Source organism: Humulus lupulus, chromosome 2 (genome assembly GCF_963169125.1).
Source record: "Humulus lupulus chromosome 2, drHumLupu1.1, whole genome shotgun sequence".
Classification (NCBI taxonomy): Eukaryota; Viridiplantae; Streptophyta; class Magnoliopsida; order Rosales; family Cannabaceae; genus Humulus; species Humulus lupulus.
Window position 1 is genome coordinate 148627880 of NC_084794.1, and position 27379 is coordinate 148655258.

Genomic DNA, 27379 nt, shown 5'->3' on the forward strand with positions numbered 1-27379 from the left:
GCGGAGGTTGCTTCGTTCTCCGGGTGGCATCGTTTTTGCGTGGTCGCCCACGAGGCCTGCATGGTGGAACATGAACGTCCCGTGGAGGCGGAGCTTGGGCCTCTGGCGGAGGTGGGGCCTGAGCCGCCTGTGCCTTAGTAGCCAGTCTGGCCAGCTCCTCATTACGTTTCTTGGCCTCTGCCAACTACTTTCGCAATTGACGATTTTTGAGCTCCACTATTGGGACATATCGTTCAGGATTATAATACATGTCCTCGTCGTCCCTGGGGGCCGGTGGTCCCCGAAAGTCGGATGACCCACTCCTCTCATCAGGGTCTGAATTCACCATAGGCTGCTTTCCAGGGCGTTAGGGGTAGTCAGCTTCACCTAAAATTTCCTCCTCAAGAACGTTGGGATCATTCGCTGCCATTGTTGATTCAGGGAGGCTTTTTGACTAGACTCGCACACGTACTGCTTAATGCTCTCAATGAAACACCAAACTGTGCCGCTGTTTTTCGTCAACTTAAATAGTAGAGCAATTAAACAAATGAAAAATGGAGCAAATGAATTTAAAGAGGAAGACAAGAAGGTTTTTACGTGGTTCAGCAGATAATTCTACATAGTCCACGAGTCAATGTTATTAAGATTTAGAGTTTTCTAGAAATTCTTCAAAGATGAATTCCCCAGAGCTTTCTCTCAAGAAATCAGGAATCCCCCTTTTACAAGTGGTGATTCCTTCTCTATTTATAGAGAATGATGCATAATTCATTCCCACATATTTCGGGAAGATATTCTGTAAATCAATTGAAATAATGATATTAAATGCATTATCTCCTATATACATGGAAACGTCCCATGAAGATCGGGAACGGATAACAGATTAAATGACATCCCTTAAATATTGGGATTACACAACAATAAATATGTTCACACGTAAGGGGCTATCCTAGACGATTCATCAGGTCTTCGAGATCAGCAATTGGCATTGAGTCTGTCAGGACTTATGGATCAATCACGAACTTGCCACCCAACTTCACGCTACGCTCGGGATAGGCAGGTACTGTCGAGGTTGTCATCACCGAGATTATACCTCCCGAGCTCGAACTATCTCGCCTGAGGACACTCGATAAAAGATATATTCAAGTGTCGTGTCATTGCCCGTCGCGAGCTCAGAGAATATCCGAGGTTACACATCCTCGAGGTCGTTGCTTTACTTCAGAGGGCTCTACGGTTGGACCATATGATGTTTTCATACATTTCGAGCTCACACTTGACGAGTCCAGTTTTCGGAGTCATAACCTCTTATCTCGAAATCTGGGTGTAACAGCCTCCAATTCGTCCAAAATATTTTAAAAATATTAAAAAATTCAGAAAAAATAAAATAAAATATTTTAAATTCCAAAAACTAACACAAGTTTTTAAAACTAAAAAACATTAATTTAATGCAAAATCTAAATAAAATCATAAAAATTTCACCCTAATTTTGATTAAAATCTAAATACAATTAAATTTCATGTTGATTAAAAATGAAATTTTTATGATTTTTATTTAGATTTTTCATTAAATTAATGTTTTTAGTTTTAAAAATACATCTTAATTTTTTATGAATTTAAAATATATTATTTTTTTAGGAATTTTTGTTTAATTTTTTTCTAAATTTTTAAGTAATTTTAAAATATTTAAATATTAAAAAAATAGACAAAATAGAGGATGTCACTTGTCTTGTAAATATAAATTAGTTTTAATCGTTGCCTTAACAGCAGTTAAGGGCAAGAAAATCCAAAAATTTTACATAGCTATTTAACTCTAAGAATTGTAACAACAGTTTGCTGCAATTATTCCTATTTTTAATAAATTAATTATATGAAAGAAATATTTTTTTAAAAATAATTTCGACCTCGCTGTGGGAGGCTTCTCGATTTTGATATCAAACTCTGTGAAGAAACTCTCTTTTTCTAGTTGCTATACTGCAACTGTCCGACAACAATGGATCCTGAAATGGCTTTAGAACTTGTGAAGCACGGTGCCACGCTTTTTCTCCTCGATGTTCCTCAATACACCCTTGTTGGAATAGATAATCAGGTAGGATGCTCACATAGTTTGCTTTGTTTGGCTGCTTAGAAAATCCAAGAAAAATGAAATACTTAATCGAATTCAGTTATAGCGTTTTATTCGTCACTTTCTTGCAGGTGTTTACAATTGGGCCCGCTTTTAAAGGGGTAAAGATGATTCCTCCTGGTCCCCATTTCGTCTTTTATAGTTCATCAACCAGGTTGCTTACTTTCTCTTGCATAAATACATACATATATATATATACAAATATATATAAATTTGAAAGGTTTAAGCCACTTAATGTTAAATTATTATTTTTATTATTATGCCCTTCTACGATAAATTCTTAGTATGTGTTTATGATGTATGTTGAATTAATTTGCTTCAAGGACTCACCTGTAAACACGAATAAACCAGAACAGAAAACAACAATAATACAAGAATAAATGAAATGAACAAGATGAACACAGAGGATTTATCCTGGTTCGAATCAAATATTTAATCCTACGTCCAGCTGAGCAACATCACAAGAATCCACTTTAAAATCATGAACAATATACACTGCACTCTCACTCAAGAACAACTCTTCTCTCTTCCCTTGTACCCGGGTACACCCAAGGTTCTCACTTTCTTTTAATACAGCAATGAAAAAACCTCTCACTCTCTCTAACACTTTCTTTCTCTAAAACTAGCTAACCGACTTAATTAACTAATATCAAGAAAGGGGTTGAGGTTTGGGAGAATTAACTCAACATATTCCACCTTAATTCTTCAAAGCTCAACATAGGTACAGATGTGAATCTTGTGATGCTATACTCTTACACAATCAACTTTCTTACTTACTGGCAAGGTATCGGTACCCAAGTCAGCTGGGTTCTCTTCAGTTGATATTTTCTCCAAGTCAAGAACCTTATTTTCTTTCTTCTCTCGGATCCAATATAGCCTGATATTAATATGCTTGCTTTTTTCATGATACACTGGATTCTTACATAGATGAATTGAGGACTGATCATCTGAATAGATAGTGTTCCCTTGTTCTTTAGCAAATTCAGCTCTTGTAATATGGCTTGTAACCAAATAGCCTCTTTGAATGCCTCGGCTGTAGCCATAAATTCAGCCTCTGTAGTTGATAAAGCTACTACAGATTGCAGCTGAGATTTCCAACAACTCTTATTTACAAGAAAAACATGAGAGGTAGTGGACCTTTGATTATCCTTGTTTGCAGCGAAATCCGAATCAACATATCCATTTAAAAACATACTGTCTGAAACCTTTTTATAAACTAGCCCATATCTTGAAGTTCCCTTAAGATATCTCAACAACCACTTTAAGGCATTCCAATGCTCCGGACTTGGATTGGCCATGAATCTACTCAACAGACTCAGCATGAGCTGTGTCAGGTCTTGTGCTCACCATAATGTATATAATGCATCCAACAGCCATTGCATAAGGAATCTTGTTCATTTCTTCCCTTTTCTTTCTGTTTTAGGACATTGATCTGAGGACTACTTAAAGTGTGCTGCTAAAGGGACAGCGACAATTTTAGCTTCATCCATACTAAACTCCTTGATCACTCGGGCAATGTAATTAGCTTGACTAATAACCATTTTACCTTCACTTTTCTGTCTTAAAATGTCAATTCCAAAATTTTTACTTGCTGGTCCAAGGTCTGTCATTTCAAAATTTGCCTTTAGTTTCTCTTTCACCATTTAAATAACCCTTTTCTTTTCCAAGTACAAGCATATCATTTACGTTCAATAATAAGAAAACTGTAGTAGGTTGACCAAGGTCTTTAAAGTATAAACAAGAATCATACTTTGACCGAGCAAAGCCTATCCCTTGAGCAAAAAGATTGAATCTTTTGTTCCATTGTCCCAGTAACTGTTTTAATCCACAAAGTGACCTCTTAAATAGGCATACCAGCTCCTTTCCTTGTCGTTCCACCTGAAACCCAAGTGGTTGCTCCAGGTAAATTACTTCATGAAAGAATCCACCTAAGAAAGTTGTCTTTACATCATGAATCTACTCGACAGACTCCGCATGAGCTGTGTTAGATCTTGTGCTCACCATAATGTATATAATGCATCCAACAACCATTGCATAAGGAATTGTGTTCATTTCTTCCCTTCTCTTTTTGTTTTAGGACATTGATCTGAGGACAACTTAAAGTGTGCTGCTAAAGAGACAGCAAAGCTGCATCCATACTAAACTTCTTGATCACTCGGGAAATGTAATTAGCTTGACTAATAACCATTTTACTTTCACTTTTCTGTCTTAAAATGTCAATTCCAAATTTTTTACATGCTGGTCCAAGGTCTGTCATTTCAAAATTTGCCTTTAGTTTCTCTTTCACCATTTGAATAACCCTTTTATCTCTTCCAAATACAAGCATATCATTTGCATTCAATAATAAGAAAACTGTAGTAGGTTGACCAAGGTCTTTAAAATATAAACAAGAATCATACTTTGACCGAGCAAAGTCTATCCCTTGAGCAAAAAGATTGAATATTTTGTTCCATTGTCCTAGTAACTGTTTTAATCCATAAAGTGACCTCTTAAATAGGCATACCAGCTCATTTCCTTGCCGTTCCACTTGAAACCCAGGTGGTTGCTCCATGTAGATTACTTCATCTAAGAATCCACTTAAGAAAGCCGTCTTTACATCATGAATCTACTCAACAGACTCTACATGAGCTGTGTCAGATGTTGTGCTCACCATAATGTATATAATGCATCCAACAACCATTGCATAAGGAATTTTGTTCATTTCTTCCCTTCTCTTTCTGTTTTAGGACATTGATCTGAGGACAGCTTAAAGTGTGCTGCTAAAGGGACAGTAACAATCTTAGCTTCATCCATACTAAACTTCTTGATCACTCGGGCAATGTAATTAGCTTGACTAATAACCATTTTACCTTCACTTTTTTGTCTTAAAATGTCAATTCCAAAATTTTTACTTGTTGGTCCAAGGTCTGTCATTTCAAAATTTGACTTTAGTTTCTCTTTCACCATTTGAATAACCCTTTTATCTCTTCCAAGTACAAGCATATCATTTACGTTCAATAATAAGAAAACTGTAGTAGGTTGACCAAGGTCTTTAAAGTATAAACAAGAATCATACTTTGACCGAGCAAAGCCTATCCCTTGAGCAAAAAGATTGAATATTTTGTTGCATTGTCCCAGTAACTGCTTTAATCCATAAATTGACCTCTTAAATAGGCATACCAGCTCCTTTCCTTGTCGTTCCACCCGAAACCCAGGTGGTTGCTCCATGTAGATTACTTCATCTAAGAATCCACTTAAGAAAGTCGTCTTTACATCATGAATCTACTCAACAGACTCCACATGAGTTGTGTCACCATAATGTATATAATGCATCCAACAACCATTGCATAAGGAATTTTGTTCATTTCTTCCCTTCTCTTTCTGTTTTAGGACATTGATCTGAGGACAGCTTAAAGTGTGCTGCTAAAGGGACAGCAACAATCTTAGCTTCATCCATACTAAACTTCTTGATCACTCGGGCAATGTAATTAGCTTGACTAATAACCATTTTACCTTCACTTTTCTGTCTTAAAATGTCAATTCCAAAATTTTTACTTGCTGGCCCAAGGTCTGTCATTTCAAAATTTGCCTTTAGTTTCTCTTTAACCATTTGAATAACCCTTTTATCTCTTCCAAGTTCAAGCATATCATTTACGTTCAATAATAAGAAGACCGTAGTAGGTTGACCAAGGTCTTTAAAGTATAAACAAGAATCATACTTTGACCGAGCAAAGCCTATCCCTTGAGCAAAAAGATTGAATATTTTGTTGCATTGTCCCAGTAACTGTTTTAATCCATAAAGTGACCTCTTTAGCATGACCAATAATAATTTTATTAAAGGTATAAGAATTCATTTTAATACCATATAACCTCTCCAACAAGTGTATCTTGTTGGTCAATGAAGGATACATGTAAAGCTGTTCAAGTTCTTGCCAAAGTCCTCTAGCTGTCTTTTCTAATTGGACTTTCCTCTTTATCATTGTTTGACAAGTACATGATGATTGTGTAGTAAGCTAATTATTCCATATCCTCAATTTCTTTAGGCTTGTATGTCTCTAAAAGTAGCTTCGGGTCTCCTATGACGTTTGATATTTTTCGATGAACGAGAATCCCTTTTAGTTGGAAATATTCACATGTTTTTATAATCATAGTGAAATATAAAATTGTTAATTCCATGTTTCAATTTTAATCACTGTTTGCAGAGATGGCAAGGAGTTCTCTCCAGTTATTGGTTTTTTCACATATGTTGATCCCTCAGAGGTTTTCTATGTTACTTCATTGAATTTTAACCTGCCACTTGGTTTCTTATTAATGTTTACGAATAAGTTGAATCCTGGATATTGATGGTCTAATATTACATTTCATATATTTGATCACTCCTACAGATAATTGTTCGAAAATGGGATCGACAAGAGGAAAGGCTGATAAAAGTATTAGAAGAAGAGGTTCTTATTTGTGTTTTCTTTTCCTTTTAGTAATTTCTGTTATAGGGGCAGATATAACATGTTGGTATAAAATATAAGGTGATAGGACGGAGCCGCGTTAGATTAGTCATCCGTGTATTATATTACTAAAAATATGTGATGCAAATATCTCAACATAAATTCTATTCATCTGTGCTTGAATTATACAACTATGATCTATCTTACTTCTGTGTTTTTCCCTCTTTCACCTAATCAAGGAAGAGAGATTTTGTGAAGCAGTCAGAAGGTTGGAGTTTGATAGACACCTTGGTCCTTATAATTTAAGCCAGTATGCAACTTGGAAGAGTTTATCTAATTACGTTACAAAGAGCACCATAGAACGGATAGGTACTATCTATTAGCTATTTCAAGGGTTGATTTTATTATTTTCTTGATATTTCCATCAGGTTCCTTCATTATTGTTACCATTTTTGCAAATTAATGGAACCTCTAATTCATTTTCCAGTGGTCCGAATTCTGTTGTGTTTTAACTAGTTCCCAGTTTAATTTTATTTCTGCAAACCATTTTCTGTTTGATGTATTGCATTTTTCTATTTTGGATATATTAATGTCCTATGATGGACTATGAAAGAGGCCTCGTGTTTTGACACATGTTTATAAAGAAATCTATTACACTGAATTGTATCTCATTTTGTTTTTGTAACAAAATTTACCTGACTAAGAAATCTATTATGCTGGACGGATATGAAATTCAATTGATTTTTTCTACAGAACCTATTGGAGGAGAAATTACTGTTGCAAGTGAACCTGCAATGTTGAAAAATACTCCTATAACAACTGTGGAGAAAGCTCTAGATGAGCAATTGAAGGATGGTAAGTGTTCAATATCTGCTGAAAACTCTCCACAGACAGGATGCTATTACACATCAATTCCTCGCATCATCAAACAGAAAGGAATTCAAGGGCAAGAACTTACTGCCTTGAATCTTGACAAAGTAAGTCTCATTCGAGTCTTCTCAAATATTAGTGCGATACTATTGTATTTTCTACCTAATTTTTCTATGTAGACACAATTGTTAGAAAGCTTGCTGGTAAAAGAGTATGGAGGTTCTGAGGATTTGCTTCTTGGGGAACTACAATTTGCATTTATTGCATTTTTGGTATGTGTAAAATCCTATGCTCATTTGTACATTAAATAAAAAGTCCAGATTTTATGACATCTAAACAATGCAGATGGGACAGTCACTCGAAGCATTTCTACAGTGGAAGTCTATGGTCAGCCTTCTATTTGGATGCACTGAAGCTGTAAGGACTTGCTTTTGCATATTGCCAACTTTTAACTAGTTTATAGCTTTATTTGTGAAATTTACAATGTAAAATGGCATGAAATTAAAATATACTCTTTAGTAACATGCCTTTGTGGGTACGCTCTGTATTTGTTTTGGTTTTAGGTCATCACTTTTCTTCTATAAATTGCTTTTCCAATGGATTTTTTGTATTTTATATCGTTTGTGTTAGAATATATTAGCTGTATATTAGTTGTAGAAATTAGAGTTAATTGTATTTAGTTAGTTTCTTATTTAGTCTCTCTAATTTTGTATATAAATACATACTATTCTATTGAATAAATATACAATTCATTCACCATATTTTACATGGTATCAGAGCTGATTTTGGGATTGGGAATTCGAAATTCGAAATTAGGGTTCATCACAAATTTGGGTTTTTCAATTAGGGTTCTTTTTCGGAAACCATCTTTAGAGTGATCATTTGTTCTCACCACCCACTCAGAAAGATTGCCCAGCCGCCAATCTGCCAAACCCCAAAGTCCGGTCGCTGAATTCCTCGCGCGTGTGGCTCACGCACCACTAGTTCCTTCTGCCACCTACCCCATGCGCCGGTGCGTGGAGGCGCGTGTGACGGGGATTTCGTCGAATCATCTCCGGTTCGATTCTCGTCTCCTCTTGAGCCTACTCGCATCTGTCTCAGATTGTAGTTTGGTATTTCTCACTTCTTCATATTTGGGTGTTCTTTACTTGTTCTTCGTTGTTCGATTCTGTCTTGTCTCTTCCGATATTTGTTTTTGAGGTTATGGCAGAGATGAAATCAAATCCAAAACCACTAGTTATTTCTGATGTGGTTCCCGTGATGTCTAAAATCACAGACCATATATTGATTGGTTCGAATTATTTGGAATGGAGTAAGATGATTCGACTTTATCTAAGGAGTATTGACAAAGATGATCACTTGACTGATGATGCTCCCAAGAAAAAGACGATTCAAGAAAAGTGTGGCTATGTGAGGATGCTCACTTGTTTCTTCAAATTCGAAATTCTATTGATAATGAGGTAATTAGTTTAATTAATCATTGTGAATTGGTTAAAGAACTAATGGATTACTTGGAGTTTTTGTATTCTGGAAAAGGCAATCTATCGTGTATGTATGATGTTTGCAAAGCCTTTTATCGCGCAGAGAAACAAGATCAGTCTCTTATGAACTACTTTATGACATTTAAGAGGACATGCGAAGAGCTTAATGTGTTGTTGCCATTTAGTCCTGATGTGAAGGTTCAACAGCGCCAGCGAGAGCAGATGGCTATCATGAGCTTTCTAGCAGGACTCTCATCTGACTTTGACTCTGCAAAGTCACAGGTTTTTTCTGGGTTTGATGTCTCCTCTTTACAAGATGTCTTTAGCCGTGTTCTTCGTACAGAAACTACTCCATCTGTTTCTCTTAATAGTGCTTTGGTTGGTCATAATAATTATGCACCATGGAGAAACTCTACTCTAAGTGGTTCCAAAGGAGGCAATTCCCAAAGGCCTGACAATCGAACACCGGAATCCGGGAGCATTATGTGCAACTATTGTAAGAAACCAGGCCATACCAAGTTCGAGTGTAAGAAGCTACAGTTTAAAAATCAGCAAAAACACTATGCTAATGTTGCAAGCACTAGTAATGCACCTGACAAATTGGTCATTATTTCTGCAGATGAATTTGCCAAGTTCTCAACTCTAGTCTTCATCTCCTTCTGTCACTGCAATTGCTGATTCAGGTAAATCTAATGCATGCCTTCTTTCCACATCCTCGAAATGGGTCATTGATTCTGGTGCCACAGATCACATGACAGGTAATTCCAGTCTCTTTTCCACTCTTCAGTCTTATAGTCCCACTTCTTCTGTTACCTTAGCTGATGGATCACCATCTTCTGTTCTTGGATCTGGCACTGTTACTCCTACACCTTTGCTTACTTTGTCATCAGTCTTACATTTACCTAATTTATCCTTTAATTTGCTTTCTGTTAGTCAACTCACTCGTAATTTGAATTGTTGCATCTCTTTCTTTCCCGATCATTGTTTATTTCAGGATCTTATGACAAAGAAGATTATTGGTAAAGGACATGAATCTGGTGGCCTGTATGTTCTTGATCCACTGTCCTCAACTCCTATTGCTTGTCCGAGTGTCGCTTCCGCTTTTGAGGCTCATTGTCGTTTGGGCCATCCATCCCTTCCTTTGCTCAAGAAGCTTTGTCCCCAATATAGTAATGTGTCTTCATTAGATTGTGAGTCATGTCAGTTTGCCAAATATCATCGTGTTAGTTTGAGTCCTAGAGTCAATAAACGTGCTAGTGTTCCTTTTAAGTTAGTTCATTATGATGTTTGGGGTCCTTCTCCTATTTTGTCTAAACCTGGATTCAGGTATTTTGTTACTGGATGATTATTCTCGTGTAACTTGGTTATATTTAATGAAAAATCGTTCTGAGTTGTTTTCTATATTTTGTGCTTTTTGTGCTGAGATTCAAAATCAATTTAATGTGTCTGTTCGTACTTTGCAAAGTGATAATGCCAAGAAATACACATCTGCTCAATTTCAATCTTATATGATCTCTAATGGCATGCTTCATGAAACTTCTTGCGTTGATACTGCACCCCAAAATGGTGTAGCAGAACGTAAAAACAAACATCTTCTTGAAACTGCACGTGCCCTCTTGTTTCAAATGAAAGTTTCTAAACCTTTTTGGGCCGATGCAGTTTCCACAGCTTGCTTTCTTATTAATCGCATGCCATCCTCAGTACTTAATGGTGAGATCCCATTTAAAATTCTTTTTCCTGGTAAGTCATTGTTTCCATTTGCTCCTCGGTATTTGGTAGTGTTTGTTTTGCTCGAGATGTCCATCCACATGTCACCAAATTAGATCCTAAGTCATTGAAGTGTGTATTCCTTGGCTATTCTCGTCTTCAGAAAGGGTATAGGTGTTATTGTCTAAATCTCAACAAGTATCTTGTCTCCATTGATGTTACCTTCATGGAAACCACACCCTATTTTTCATCTTCACCTACTCCTACTCGTCAGGGGGAGGATGATGATTTATTGGTATATTCTGTCACATCCTCTGCGCCTGATACATGTTCTGACGAGTCTCTTGTTCCTTCACCTGCCTCGGTCATAGCTCCCGCAATGCCTACACCTCCACCACCTCTTAAGCCTCCTATTATAGTGTACTCTAGGCGTCCACCTCCTCCACCTCCCGTTTCATGTCCTGCACATGCATCTTCATCATCAGATTCGGAACTCAACGGTGATCTTCCCATTGCACTACGTAAAGGTAAACATCAATGTACATATCCTATTTCTTCTTTTGTTTCTTATAATCATCTGTCCTCTTCTTCTTGCTTTTTTATTGCTTCTCTTGATTCTATCACTATTCCTAAAACTGTTCGTAAAACCATGTCTCATCCTGGTTGGCTTGCTGCAATGATAGAAGAGATGAATGCTTTAGTTGCGAATGGTACTTGGGACTTGGTTAATTTACCTTCAGGCAAACGGGCCATAGGGTGCAAATGAGTGTTTACGGTTAAAGTCAATCCAGATGGAACAATTGCTCGCTTAAAGGCCCGTCTTGTTGCCAAGGGTTATGCTCAAACCTATGGAGTAGACTATTGTGATACTTTTTCTCCTGTTGCTAAACTTATATCTGTTCGACTGTTCATTTCCATGGCAGCTACTCATCATTGGCCTTTGCATCAGCTTGATATTAAAAATGCTTTTCTTCATGGGGATCTTGACGAAGAAGTGTATATGGAGCAACCTCCTGGGTTTGTTGCTTAGGGGGAGTTAGGGCGAGTTTGTCGTCTTCGCAAATCTTTATATGGGTTGAAACAAAGTTGTGCTTGGTTTGGTAAATTTAGTCAGGCTGTTGAGAAATTTGGTTTGTTGAAAAGTAAGTCAAATCATTCTGTGTTTTATAAAAGATCAACTGCTGGTATCATTTTGTTAGTTGTGTATGTGGATGACATCGTTATTACTGGAAATGATACTGGAGGCATCTCATCCCTTAAATCTTTCATTCATACCCAGTTTCACACGAAGAATTTAGGGGTGCTCAAGTATTTCTTGGGAGTTGAAGTTACTCGGAGTAAACAAGGTATTTTTCTGTCTCAAAGAAAGTATGTACTTGATTTGTTAATTGAGACAGGAAAATTGGGAGCAAAACCTTGTAGTACTCCAATGAATCCAGCGGTGCATCTTACACGTGATGGGGAACCATTTGAAGATCCTGAGAAATATCGCAGATTGGTTGGAAAGTTGAATTATCTAACTGTGACTCGTCCAGATATTGCATTCTCCGTTAGTGTTGTTAGTCAGTTTATGTCTTCTCCAACAATTCATTATTGGGCAGCATTAGAGCAAATTTTGTGTTACTTGAAAGGAGCACCAGGACGAGGTATTGTTTACAAGGATCATGGACACCCAAATTGAGTGTTTCTCTGATGCAGATTGGGCAGGCTCCAAGGTAGATAGACGATCCACTTCAGGTTATTGTGTCTTTGTTGGGGGCAATCTAATCTCTTAGAAGAGTAAGAAGCAAAATGTTGTGTCTAGATCTAGTGCAGAATCAGAATATAGAGCTATGTCACAGTCTGTGTGTGAGATAGTATGAATTTATCAGCTTTTGACTGAATTTGGGTTTAAGACTTCAGTTCCAGCAAAATTGTGGTGTGATAATCAAGCTGCTCTTCATATTGCCTCAAATCCTGTGTTCCACGAGCGAACTAAGTACATTGAGACTGGTTGTCATTTTGTTCGTGAGAAAATTCAACAAGGTCTGATCTCCACAGGATATATGAAGACTGGAGAACAATTAGGAGATATTTTTACAAAGGCTTTGAATGGGGTGCGGGTTGATTTTCTTTGTAACAAGCTGGGCATGATTAACATTTATGCTCCAGCTTGAGGGGAAGTGTTAGAATATATTAGCTGTATATTAGTTGTAGAAATTAGAGTTAATTGTATTTAGTTAGTTTCCTATTTAGTCTCTCTAATTTTGTATATAAATACATACTATTCTATTGAATAAATATACAATTCATTCATCATATTTTACAGTTTGGATAGATTTCTTCTTCATCAAGAAAAAACATGGGTTTTGTTCTTACGTTGATCATTACAAATGGAAGAAACAGATTTAGAAATAAAAAATACTTTAACTAGTTCTGAAGAAGTATGGTTTGCTTGCTAGTGAAATTTGTTCTATCTTTGTGGATGGGTATATAAAAATATCTGCCAGAAGTCTTGGGTTACTAATGTACAAATATTGGTATAAGAAAATCCGCAAGAAAAGAAAAGGAAAGTTTCCCTTTCATATTCTGGATAGGATGGGAGTGGTATTATTAAATTGTTTGCACATTGCTTAACTGAGTTCCTGATATAACTTCATTTGTATGTTCTACGTCACCACAAAGCATCTATTTTTCTAAAGTTTTCTTTTGATGTTCAGCTTTGTCTCTCAAGGTTATTAGTTTTTCAATTTTTAGTTTTATATGATTGTTTTTTTGACGCAGCCTTTCCATACAAGGAGTCGGCTCTTTGTGAAGGTAAAGTTACAACCATTCCATTATTACTACTGACTGTACCATTCAAAATGTGCAACTATGGTACTTCTAAAATAATCTGATACATGTTTGTTAAACTAAATAACTTTGTCCTAACAACCTATTGAGTGCACACCTTTGATCTATGCTTCTGTTGGACAATAGAGATAGTTTTAGCTGTTAATGCATAAGCATTCATGTCTTTAGCCTCACTTGTTGGCTCAACCCAAAGCATTAGTCCTGTTCAATTACTTTTTTATTTCCCTACCTTCTAATAGACAACCATTTTTAAGAAAAGTCTAATCTCTTTTTTTCAAGCTTGTACGTGTTTCTTTTATGATTCCTTTTGGGCATTTGCTACCAATTCAGGCGTTGTTAGAGGCATGACAATCTGTAGATCTCAGTTTATGACTTTGGTTCTTACTATACCAACTGATCTGTACCAACAAGTAGATTCCAATCTCTTTTTTCTGGTCTATTAGTAGTATGTGTGTGTGTGTATATATATATATAAATTTACCTTCCTCCAACTTATTAGAGAACTGGCCCAAAGCTACACACTCTCTTGACATTCCCCCTGGGCACATATTTGTGTCTGTAGTTTGATAATGCATTTCATTCCTAATTTATATAATACTTCTCCCAGTAAATTCTTATCGACTGATACCCGCATCGTTTATTAATATTAGTTATATTGAAATGAATTTGAGAAGAGAATCTGACAAGAGACACCTGATATTATCTTCACAGTTTATTAAGGTTATCTACAATCAACTAAAATACGGACTTCAGAAAGACAATGCAGATTCAAGTGGTGCAGTTGTAGGGGCATCAGCTTTAATAGATGATTCGTGGTTTTCTGCTGATAGCTTCTTACACCACCTCTGCAAGGTATGAAAATTACAAACTTGTTATATCACTGTAATAAGAGGTGAAGAGAATTGTTTTCACTTGTATTTCAATGAGAAATAAACATATATTTATATATAAACTAGGGAAGCTATTCTAAGAAACTATGAGAGAATAGGAAACTAATTAGTCCTAATTTATAGCTAATTTACAGTTAATATGAACAACTAATATATATAGCTAACAATCCCCCTCAAGCTGGAGCATATAAGTTAATCATGCCTAGCTTGTTACAAAAATAATCAATCCGCACCCCATTTAATGCTTTTGTAAAGATATCCCCTAGTTGTTCGCCGGTCTTCACATATCCTGTGAAGATCAAGCCTTGCTGAATTTTTTCACGAACAAAATGACAATCAATTTCGATGTGCTTAGTCTACTCATGGAACACAGGATTAGATGCAATATGAAGAGTAGCTTGGTTATCACACCATAGTTTTGCTGGTACTGAAGTCTTAAGTCCTACTTCAGTCAATAGTTGATAGATCCACATTACCTCACACACAGACTGTGCTATAGCCCTATATTCTGATTCTGCGCTTAATCGTGACACTATTTTGCTTCTTACTCTTCCAAGAGACTAAATTCCCTCCAACAAAAATATAATAACCTGAAGTGGATCTTCTATCCACTTTAGAACCTGCCCAATCTGTATCTGAGAAACACTCAATACGAGTGTGCCAATGATCTGCGTACACGATACCTCGTCCTGGTGCTCCTTTCAAGTAACACAAAATTTGCTCTAACGCTGCCCAATGATAAATTGTTGGAGATGACATGAACTGACTGACAACACTAACTGAGAATGCAATGTCTGGACGAGTCACAGTAAGATAATTCAACTTTCCAACCAACCTGCGATATCTTTTAGGATCTTCAAATGGTTCCCCATCTTTTGTAAGGTGCACATTAGGACTCATTGGAGTACTACAAGGCTTTGCTCCCAATTTTACTGTCTTAGTCAACAAATCAACGACATACTTTCTTTGAGATAGAAAAATACCTTGTTTACTCCGAGTTATCTCAACTCCCAAGAAATACTTGAGCACCCCCAAATCCTTCGTGTGAAACTGAGTATGAATGAAGGACTTAAGAGATGAGATTCCTCTAGTATCATTTCCAGTAATAACAATATCATCCACATGCACAACCAATAAAATGATACCTGCAGTTGATCGTTTATAAAACACAGAATGATCGGACTTACTTTTCAGCATACCGAATTTCTCAACAGCCTGACTAAATTTACCAAACCAAGCACGAGGACTTTGCTTCAAACCATATAAAGATTTTCGAAGACGACAGACTCGCCCTAACTCCCCTTGAGCAACAAAACTAGGAGGTTGCTCCATATACACCTTCTCCTGAAGATCTCTATGAAGAAAAGCATTCTTGATATCTAGCTGATGTAGAGGCCGATGATGAGTAGCTGCCATTGAAATAAACAATCGAACAGATGTCAACTTAACAACAGGAGAAAAAGTATCACAATAGTCAACGCCATAAGTTTGAGCATAACCCTTAGCAATAGGACGGGCATTTAATCGAGCAATTGATCCATCTGGATTGACCTTAACAGTGAATACCCATTTGCACCCTATGACCCATTTTCCTGAAAGTAAATCGACCAAGTCCCAAGTACCATTGTCATCTAAAGCATTCATCTCTTCTATCATTACATCATGCCAACCAGGATGCGATACAGCTTCATGAACAGTATTAGGAATCGAAATAGAATCAAGGGAAGCAATAAAAGAACAAGAAGAAGATGACAAATGATTATAAGAAACAAAAGAAAAAATAGAATAAGTGCACTGACATTTACCTTTGCGTAGCGCAATGGGAAGATCATCGCATGACACCGGATCTGATAACGAAAAAACAGGTGCAGGACATGAAACAGGAGGCAGACGCCTGGTGTACACTTTAATAGGAGGCGGATGCATGCCTGGAGCTGTGGCTGAGACAGGGTGAGTAATAGGAGACTCACCGTGAGTAGTGTCTGAGATAGGTTCAAAAATAGGAGATTCCTCAGGAAGTGGGTCAGGGGCAGAAGAAGTGATAGAATATACCAATAAATCATCATCATCCTCCCCCTGACGAGTAGGAATAGAGGAAGATGAAAAATAGGGTATGGTTTCCATGAAGGTAACATCAATGGAGACAAGATACTTGTTGAGATTTGGACAATAACACCTATACCCTTTCTGAAGACGAGAATAGCCAAGGAATACACACTTCAATGACTTAGGATCCAATTTGGTGACATTTGGACGAACATTTCGAGCAAAACAAGTACTACCAAATATCCTAGGATTAACAGGAAATAATGACTTGCCGGGGAAAAGAATTTTATACGGGATCTCACCATTAAGAACAAAAGATGGCATGCGATTGATAAGAAAACATGTTGTAGAAACGACATCGGCCCAAAAATGTTTAGGAACATGCATTTGAAATAAGAGGGCTCGTGCAGTTTCAAGAAGATGTCTGTTTTTACGTTCTGCTACACCATTTTGGGATGCAGTATCAATGCAAGAGGTTTCATGAAGCATGCCATTAGAGACCATATAAGAATGAAATAAAGCAGATATATATTCTTTGGCATTATCACTTCGCAAAGTACGAATAGAAACATTAAATTGATTCTTAATCTTAGCACAAAATGCACAAAATATAGAAAACAACTCAGAACGATTTTTCATTAAATATAACCAAGTTACACGAGAATAATCATCAACAAAAGTAACAAAATACTTGAATCTAGGTTTAGACAAAATAGGAGAAGGACCCCAAACTTCATAATGAACTACTTCAAAAGGAACACTAGCACGTTTATTGACTCGTGGACTCGAACTAAGACGATGGTGTTTGGCAAATTGACACGACTCACAATCTAATGAAAGACACCTTACTATATTGCGGACAAAGTTTCTTGAGCAAAGAAAGAGACGGATGACCCAATCGACAATGAGCCTCAAAAGCGAAAGTAACACTCGAACAAGCAAAAGAAGTTGGTGGCGGTATGTCAAGAACATAGAGGTCTCCAGATTCATGTCATTTACCAATAATCTTCTTCGTCATAAGATCTTGAAATAAACAATCATTGGGAAAGAATGAGATGCAACAATTAAGATTACGAGTGAGTTGACTAACATAGAGCAAATTGAAGGATAAACTAGGTAAATATAAGACAGATAACAAAGTAAGCAGGGGTGTAGGAGTAATAGTGCTCAGCTACGGTAACAGTAGAAGTTCAAGTGTGAAAATGAAAAGTGGAAAAGATATGGGAATTACCTGTCATGTGATCTGTGGCACCAGAATCAATGACCCACTTGGAGGATGAAGAGAGAAGACACGTATTAGATTTACCTGAATCGACAATAGCAGTGACAAAAGGACATGACGACTTGAGTGATTCCTGATATCGTGAGAACTTGGCAAATTCGTCAGCATAAATAAGGACGGATTTATCAGTGGCATCAATAGTATTTGCAACATTAATAGAGTGTTGTTGCTGATTTTTAAAGTGTAGCTTTCTACACTCAAACTTGGTGTGACCTGGCTTTTTACAGTAGTTGCAAATAATGCCTCTAGAATCCGGTGTTCGAGTTTCAACTCCTTGTGAACGACCTCCTTTATGCCCAATTGGAATAGAAGATTTCCTAGGCGCATAATTATTACGACTTACCAAAGCACTATTAAGAGGAACAGAAGGAGTAATTTCCGTGCGAAGAATACGACTAAAGACATCTTGTAAAGAGGAAACATCAAAACCAGAAAGAACCTGTGCTTTTGCAGAATCAAATTCAGGTGAGAGCCCTGCTAGAAAGCTCATAATTAGCCATATGCTCTCGCTGGCGTTGTTGAACCTTCACATCAGTGCTAAATGGAAGCAACATATTAAGTTCCTCCTACGTCTTCTTAAAGGACATAAAGTAGTTCATAAGGGACTGATCTTGTTTCTCCACACGGTAGAAAGCTTTGCACACCTCATACATACGGGAGAGATTGCCTTTTCCAGAATACAAAAATTCCAAATAATCCATTAGTTCTTTAACAAACTCACAATGATTGATCAAACTAATTACCTTACTATCAATAGAATTTCGGATTTGAAGGAATAAGCGAGCATCCTCCCTGAGCCACGTCTGTCTTTAATTATCTTTTTCTTTAGGAGGATCATCAGTCAAGTGGTCATCTTTGTCAATACTTCATAGATAAAGTCGAACAGTCTTACACCACTCCAAATAATTCGAACCAATCAATTTATGGTCCGTGATTTTAGACATCACAGGAGCCACATTAGATGAAACCACGGATTTCGTCTTTGATTTATTCTCAACCATAACTCTTTAAAGAAACACAACAGAAAACACGAAAAACCAATGTAGAATCACAACAAAGATAAACTAAACTCTAATTTGTGTTTATGGAAAACCCCAAAATAAAAAAACCTAATTTTGTAGCAAAATTCGAATTTTATAGACTAATGCTCTAATACCATGTAATAAGAGGTGAAGAGAATTGTATTCACTTGTATTTCAATGAGAAATAAACATATATATATATATACAAACTAGGGAAGCTATTCTAGGAAACTATGAGAGAATAGGAAACTAATTAATCCTAATTTATAGCTAATTTACAGTTAATATGAACAACTAATATATATAGCTAACCAACTTAATGTTTGGTTGTGCTGTTGTGCAATATGCACCCAAACATTATACACAGTGACGTGACACTGCTTTTTAAAATATTGGGTTCTCGTTTAGATAAATGTAATTGGTTAAAAAAACTGTCACGTACTTATTACACTTAAAATACAGTTATTTCTAAAACACTTTCCAAGGTTCTAACTCATCTTGTACTCATGAATTAAATTTTGTTATCCTCACATCTACTTCTGTTTTAACTCTTCAAATTTCAGGACTTCTTTTCTCTAATTCAAGAAGCATCCGTTGTTGATGGTGATCTTTTGTCATGGGTATGTGAAACTATTTCATGGCAAATATTCCACGAGAAAAGAGAAAGGGAAAACTTTGGGCCCCTTATGAGATACACTTTTATCGTTAATTCTTGTTTTTTAGTAATCGCTTGATTGTGGTTTCATTAGTCATGATATTTCATAATGTTTGCCTTTTGTAAACATGCTGTTAGATCTGAATTCCATGTTCTCAATTGTCATAGACGAGGAGACTAAAGGAGCTACTCGTAAACAATCTTGGGTGGAAATTCCAGCAGAACTGTGCAGTTGATGGTATTTACTTTGAAGAAGATGATGAGGTCGGTATTTATTTCTAAATTTGAGCTTAATTCCTTTCTCTCTCTCTCTAACCATGTTTAAGCTTCTGCAGTTTGCTCCAGTGGTCGAAATTTTAGATGGCCAACCTTCTTCTACTGAAGTTCCAACAGCATAGTCTTTGTATGCGTACACAGCTATCTGTAAAGTAGTGATACTCAAAGTTTAGAGGCCGTTACATACTAAAAGTTGTATGTTAGTCAATAGTTTATGTTGTTTTGAAGAATTCTAGGTTGTGTATAACTTCTCTATCCTATAGTTTGGAAATTAAGAATTCATTTTATCTTTATTTTTGCAACAAATCAGTGGTACCCTTGAATTTTCATCAAAAGCTAGTATGAAATATTAAAATGTTGGGCATGGTGCCCTACAAGTATGTAATAACTAATAAGTACTTTGTTTTTGGCATGTGAAAAAATTATAACCCAAACTTTTTATATGTTTTTATATGATGGTGTAGTAGTTATAGTAGATATTTCACCAGTTTTCGAAAAATTCCAAATAATTTATGATGTCGAAAAAAAGGTTCAAACAGTCGGTTGCATGTGCTTGTTTTTTTAATACGTGTAAAACAGACTTTTTAAATCCTTATTTTGGTACTGTAAATTATTTGAAATTTCCTAAAAACTGGTGGGATGACTATTATAATTATAATGTACATCATAAAAAAATTGAATTATAATTTTTCCAGATGCTGAAAAGAGAGATGCCCCTATTGATAGGGACAAAAGTGATGACCCTACATTAGAATCTTTAGCGAGGGTGTTCTATATACTTGACCCAATATGAATTTAATTCTTTATTAATATATTGGTTATCATAAGCAATTATATTCATATCACTTCATGATAAATATGAATTTTATGTAGTTATGAACTCCAATTTATCTCTATTGAGTATTTTAATTTTGTCAAGTTTGTTTAATAATAAGTTAAAGACTTGTGAGAATTTTTAATTACGCAATTGTAATAAGTAATAAAATGATAAATCAAGTATCGTTCACACGAAGACTGTTATTAACTACAAAAAAATAATCTTTACTTCTAATTAATTGACAAATAATGAATTCCAAATTTATAAAACTAAAGGAATAAAAAAAATAAAATAGAAAAGTAGAAAACACAATACTAAATATTAATTCATTGGAATAAGAATTAGGGTTAATTAACTTCATCAACTATCCACTTATGCCTCTCTAATGTGAATTTAAGAATTCCTATCTCTATTGTGATAGCATATGACAATTGTAAATTATATTCTTACTAGGACTTATAATTCTCTGGAATAAGCAATCTCCTACATCTTTGTGGTAAACTAACATTTTGCATGCATTAAACATATAATCCCTAAGCTACACAAATCATACATGTACTCTCATCCAATAAAAATCTATGATTATTTGACTATAGCATATTTATCCTTCAGTTCTCAAATCTCAGGTTAAAATCATGTAAATGGTGATCAAGCATTCACAAACATTAGACACAAGTCAAACACATTAACAATATTGATAATGAATTCATAAAAAACTTCATTAAATCATCATAAGGTTTCAAGAGAATCCATTACCACCCTAAATAACAAAATTAGTTATGCTAAACATAATCAAATCCATCAAACTAAATATAAACATAAAGAGAAAGTAAAAGAAGAAGAAGAAAAAGAATGATAGAACTAGTTGGTCTCCAAGCTTTTGCCTCCTTGGAGTGTTTCCTTCAGTCTCTTCTTAGGGTTGTCCGTTTCAAAAATCATCATAATGTTGCTTAAATAGTAGTTTGTGCTTTGAATGTGAAATTCTATTTTTGCCCCTGCTTAAAATGCCCTAATATGCACATTGACCACTCAGGCGTCGCGACCCCATAAGTGTGCGCTGCAGCCCATGTCCACGATTCGAAATTGTCTCGTCTCTGACTTAACCAGTGTCGTGGCTCTAATATGTCTGTGTTGCGGCTCCAATTCCTCAAGGCTCCAAAAAGTTGCGCTATGACCCTTGTTTGCCCAGAACCTTCAGCTGTCTGTTTCATCGCAGCGTCGCGGCTTTAATGTTTGATTTTCACAAATTTACTTCTTTTCGGTGCCAAACACGGTATTTTCATCGATTCTTCCATAAATCCTGAAATATTAACAAACAAAGGCAACAAAAGCATCATACTGCACAAAAATAACTATATAAGCTCAAAAACTCCCTAAAACTACCATCTAAAACAGTATAAAAACTACTCTATCAAACTCCCTCAAACTTAACTTTTGCTCGTCCTCGAGTAAAACTAATGACATTTCTAAAACAATTAAAAACAAACACAAATAAAGTTATAACCTAGCAAGCCTTAACCTCAAAAACACCATGCAATACAAGCTAAGAATTTTCAACAACGTTTCATCCAGAATTTCAGTAAAATCAACTTCAATCTTTGTTACACCAGTCAGCCTTAACCAATAAATAACACACAATCACAATATCATATACATGCTAAATCTTCCAAATCATTCCATCAAAACCATGTATTTCATATGCTTGCATAATTCATCAATCTCCCCAAATATGATAACACATGCTCAAGAATCAAAAGAACTTCTTAAGCTTATAACAAAAGGCTTTGGCTCAGGTAGGTAAATAAAAAAGTCATTTAGGCTCAACTATACCATAAGCATACAACTCAAACAAACCAATCTTTCTCAACTTGAAACCCACAAAAAATCCCCAAATTTCCCAAAATTTCATACTTTGAGAAAATTCATACTCCTGAATTTTTTGTTTTTAATGATAATACCCCCCCCCCCCCCAAAACTTATTTCTTTATATTTTTATTTGGAGTGTAGTTCATTTTCAATATATATTCTTTTCTTCTCTAAATTTTTATTCTTCCATTGACACAAATTTCCAAATATAAACTCCATTACAAACCATCCCCCAATCACTTCTCATATGCTCATCGTATATCTAAAGGAACGATAAATAACAAAGTTTCAATTTGGCTGAAAATAAATGTCAAACAACAAAAGAATCATGTTAGGCTCAAAATTGGGTAGCTAGGGATTCAATACATTAAGGTTGGCTTGAAAGGCTCAAGCGTTCCAAAGAAATTTATTAATTAAGGCTTTCATGGCAATTAAAACTCTAATCAAAGCTAATCACTAAATCAATTTCACCAAGCACACAGATTCACATAGTTCTAAAAACATCACTTACATCACATGGTTATCGACTACAAAACAACTTGATTCAAAACTATAAACAACTAAAACAAAACACTAAAACCAAGTAATAACAAAATAATCCCTCCCCCAAACTTAAATAACACATTTCCCCCAATGTGTTAAAAAGATAAATAGAAAAGGAAACTTACCGAACCACCACATCAATATAGTGGAGGAGGCAGTGGCTGCTGATAAGGATGAAACTCTGGAGGATACTGAAAGTAAGGCTGTGGAGCTTCATTCAGATTCCAACGATTGACCAATGCATTCAGTTGACAACATGTGTATGCTCATATGCATTCCTAGACATCCAATATTGCTGCATGTGATTGTTTTGCTGAATAATATAATTTAATTGATCATGCGTATATTGGATGTTAGGGTCAATCGGTCCACCCAATGCCAATGGTGGATCATCATCCATAGCCTCCTCATTTTCCTCTTCAGCATGGGAAGCTTCAAGTTGAGCATCAGCAGCTTGTCGATGACGACAACGAGGTCTTTGGTCCTCATGGTCAAAAACAGCAACAGGTGGAGCATAATTAAACATCGCACCCCTAGTAATGATGCCTTGCACCTTACCTTGAACATCAATATTGTACATAGGCACCCCATAAGTCTCACATAAATCCGTTATAAGTGAACCATGTCCCAGTCCACAAGTAGTCGTGAGTTGAACCATCAACCCAATACTGTTTTTAATTTGTTTCCCCACATCAATCTTCATCCCCTTCATGATGGCATAGACCATAAGCAATCGGTCCATGGCAATATCAGAAAAATGTGAAGAATGGATCAACCAAGCGCTCACAAAATACATCAACACATGCGCTATACGGTTCAATTGAGTTCTGTACATATGCTTAGGCTCATCATGAGTATAAGTCACTCGAGCCCCATGACAACCAATATACTCAGCAAACTCTACATAATCAATCTCTGTGCGTAGAAACGCTCTAAACTCATTTTGCTCCTCCGTATAATTCGGAAGGTCATAAAGATGATTAAAAGCAGCCACACTCACCGGCACCTTCTTCACACTCACCAACACCTTCTTCCCCCACACAAAACATTGGTTATTCTCTTGCTCCTGACAATTGGCATAAAACTCATAAACCAAATAAACATTTAGTTTTTTAATTCGCCTATTATCAACCAATGATTTCCAACCTCTACCTTGCATAATAACTCTAGTAGGCTCATAATTCACATGATCATATGGTTCATTTTGATAATCCATTCCTCGTTCGGGAATCAAAGTCCTTCTACTTAAACACTCATATCGCTCTTGAGCCTCTTTATTAATGAATCTTGATCTATCATAATAGGTCGACCCCCTTGAGGATGAAACACCACCACTACCTCGCTTAGGTCCCATTCTTCTCTTCAAAATCTTAAATTCTACAGAAAATTTGACAGCACCTCCCCTTGTTTTTTTCACTTCCCCAAATCAACAAAAGCACCACAAATCTCACAAATAATTTTCCCAAACAAACAATCAATACCCAACTAGAAAATAAAGCCTCTTAACCACCAAATGAACAATAAAACACTTCAAAAACACCAAAATATCAAGAGATTAAGAGAAAAATCATTTACCCATAACTAAGAGTGATGAAAGATACTCCCAATTCCTCAAGCTTTCCAAAGATTGCAAAATCTCCCCCAAACTTTGAAATTAGGGTTTATGAGTGGAGAAAATGGGATTTAAAGGTGATTTAAACTAAATTGATGGTGGAAAGGTGATTAAATGAAGTGTATATGAGGATTATTGAAGGTTTTATGGAGAGATTTTAAGGGTTGGCATGAAAAAATGGTGAATTGGAGGTAGGGAGTTCGGAATTTGTATAGAAAGTGAAGAAGTGAAGGGAAAAATCTAAAAAAAAAAGGGTTAAATTCGATTTTTTTCGAGGGCGCGTCGCGACCTGTGTCAATTTTGGGTTTAGTTTCTGGGGAAGCACGCCGCAACTCAGGTCTTGGGCGCCGTGGCACCTTGGCCTTTGTGAAACACTGCCCTCTGCCAGACATCACGTTGCGACTCTAAATAGGGGCGTCGTGGCTCAAATAGATACTTACTTAAATTTGCATTTTTTTTTAACAGTTTTCACTATTTCCACGGTTCATAATTATAACCTAGAGTCTAAAAAAAATCCAAAATTCAAAAGAAAAACTAAAAACAACATAAAAAATGTAACACCAATCATAAACATAATTGTCCAACTAAAATAAAAAACAGAATACTAAAAAGAACTTGGGATGCCTCCTAAATGGCGTTGTCGTTAACGTCATTTAGTTGGACGCTTGCTTCCTCTTCACAAAGGTTGTAGCTGGATGATGGTCTTGACTAGATCAATAGGAACACCCAAATATGGTTTTAGTCTTTGCCCGTTCACCTTAAACATCTCTTGACCCTTTCCTTGAAACTCCATTGCCCCATAGGGAAAGACTTTTACCACAGTCAATGGCCCCGACCACCTTGATTTCAACTTTTCAGGAAAAAGCTTCAACCTAGAGTTGTACAACAAAACTTGCTCCCCTGGCTGGAACTCCTTTCTAATGAGATTCTTATCGTGCGACGCTTTAGTATGCTCCTTATAGATCTTTGCATTCTCATAGACTTCATTCCTCCATTCATCAAGTTCATTGATCTCCATTAGCCTATTTTGACCAAATATATTCAAATCCATATTCAATTGTCTCATTGCCCAATAAGCTTTATGTTCCAACTCCACTAGAAAATGACATGCTTTTCCAAAAACCAACCTATAAGGTGACATGCCAATTGGATTTTTGAATGTCATTCTATAAGACCATAGTGCATCATCAAGCTTCTTGGACCAATCTTTCCTCGAACTATTAACTGTCTTCTCAAGAATGCTTTTCACCTCCATATTAGATACTTCCGCTTGCCCATTTGACTGAGGATGATAAGCAAACATTGTTCTATGCCTCACTCCATATCGAGCCAACAAAGCATCAAACTTTTTATTGCGAAAATGAGTCCCTTCATCACTTAGAATATCTCTAGGAGTACCAAACCTAGTGAAAATATTCTTATGCAAGAAATTAAGAACCACCTTCCCATCATTAGTTGGAGTTACTGCTTCCACCCATTTTGAAACATAGTCCACAACTAGCAAAATATACTTATTATTATATGATGATGGAAAAAGGTCCCATAAAGTTTATCCCCCAAACATCAAATATTTCCACTTCTAATATACCATGTAGAGGCATCACATTCCTTCTCGATATATTTCTTATTCTCTGACAGCGGTCACAAGCTTTTACAAACACATTCAAGTCCTTAAATAAAGTTGGCCAATAGAACCCACATTGTAACACTTTAGACAATGTTCTTGTCACCCCAAAATGGGCACCACGATGAAGAGTATGTTAATGATTCAAAATATATAACATCTCTTCTTCTGGTACATAACGATGAATGACTTGGTCAGGAAAATGTTTATACAGAATAGACTCTTCCCAATAGTAATGCTTGACCTCAGAATAAAACTTTTTCAATTGTTGCCTAGACATCTCTGGAGGTATAATGTTAGCGGCTAAGAAGTTAACATAATCTGCAAACCACGGTACCTCATTACTAACCATCACTTCAAATAATTGCTCATCAGGAAAAGCATCATTTATCTTCACCTCCTTCATACTTGGACTCTCACCCACCTCTAATCTAGACAAATGATATGCCACCAAATTCTCAGTCCCTTTCTTGTCTTTAATCTCCATATCAAACTCTTGCAACAATAAAACCCAATGAATAAGACAAGGCTTCGCATCTTTCTTGGTCATAATATACTTAATAGCGGAATGATAAATGTATACAATTACCTTATTCCCAATCAAATATGGCCTAAACTTATCAAAAGCAAACACAATGGCCAAGAGTTCATTTTCTGTAGTTGCATAATTAACTTGAGCATCATTCAAAGTGCGACTAGCATAATAAATCATTCTAAACACCTTATCAAATCTTTAACCCAACACTGTTCTAACCGCATAATCACTCGCATCACATATCAACTTAAATGAAAAATCCCAATTAGGTGCAACAATTATGGGTGCTGAAGTTAATTTCTCCTTGAGTGTCTTAAAAGCATGGCAACACTTTTCATAAAATTCAAAAGGAACTCCATTCATGAGTAATGTAGATAAAGGCTTCGAAATCTTGGAAAAATCTTTAATGAATCTTAAATAAAACCCCGCGTGACAAGAAAGCTTCTCACTCCTTTATCTGAGATAGGAGGTGGTAAATTCTCAATTGTTGAAATCTTAGCCCGATCTACCTCAATTCCCTTACTTGAGATCTTGTGCCCTAGAAAAATTCCTTCATTTACCATAAGGTGGCACTTTTCCCAATTCAAGACTAAGTGTGATTCCTCACATCACTTCAGAACTAGCTCCAAATTGGCCAAACAGTTATCAAAAGAGGCACCATAAATAGAAAAATCATCCATAAAGATCTCAATACCCTTCTGTACCATGTTATAAAATATAGCCATCACACACCTTTGGAACGTTGCAGGTGCATTACAAAGTCCAAATGACATCCTTCTAAACGCAAAAGTACCATACGGACA

The 27379-nt window shown here is 36.1% G+C and overlaps 1 protein-coding gene across 1 annotated transcript; it reads left to right on the forward strand.

Moving 5' to 3' along the window:
- The first annotated feature begins 1814 nt into the window (after window positions 1–1814).
- On the forward strand, window positions 1815–20030 carry LOC133818613 (uncharacterized). The gene is made up of 13 exons (XM_062251602.1): window positions 1815–2061; window positions 2169–2251; window positions 6279–6336; window positions 6462–6521; window positions 6758–6887; window positions 7272–7495; window positions 7568–7660; window positions 7734–7805; window positions 13340–13372; window positions 14120–14260; window positions 19212–19268; window positions 19472–19567; window positions 19639–20030. Exons 1-13 carry the CDS (start codon window positions 1966–1968, stop codon window positions 19699–19701), a joined length of 1206 nt encoding a protein of 401 aa, XP_062107586.1. The 5' UTR covers window positions 1815–1965; the 3' UTR covers window positions 19702–20030.
- Window positions 20031–27379: the final 7349 nt, after the last annotated feature.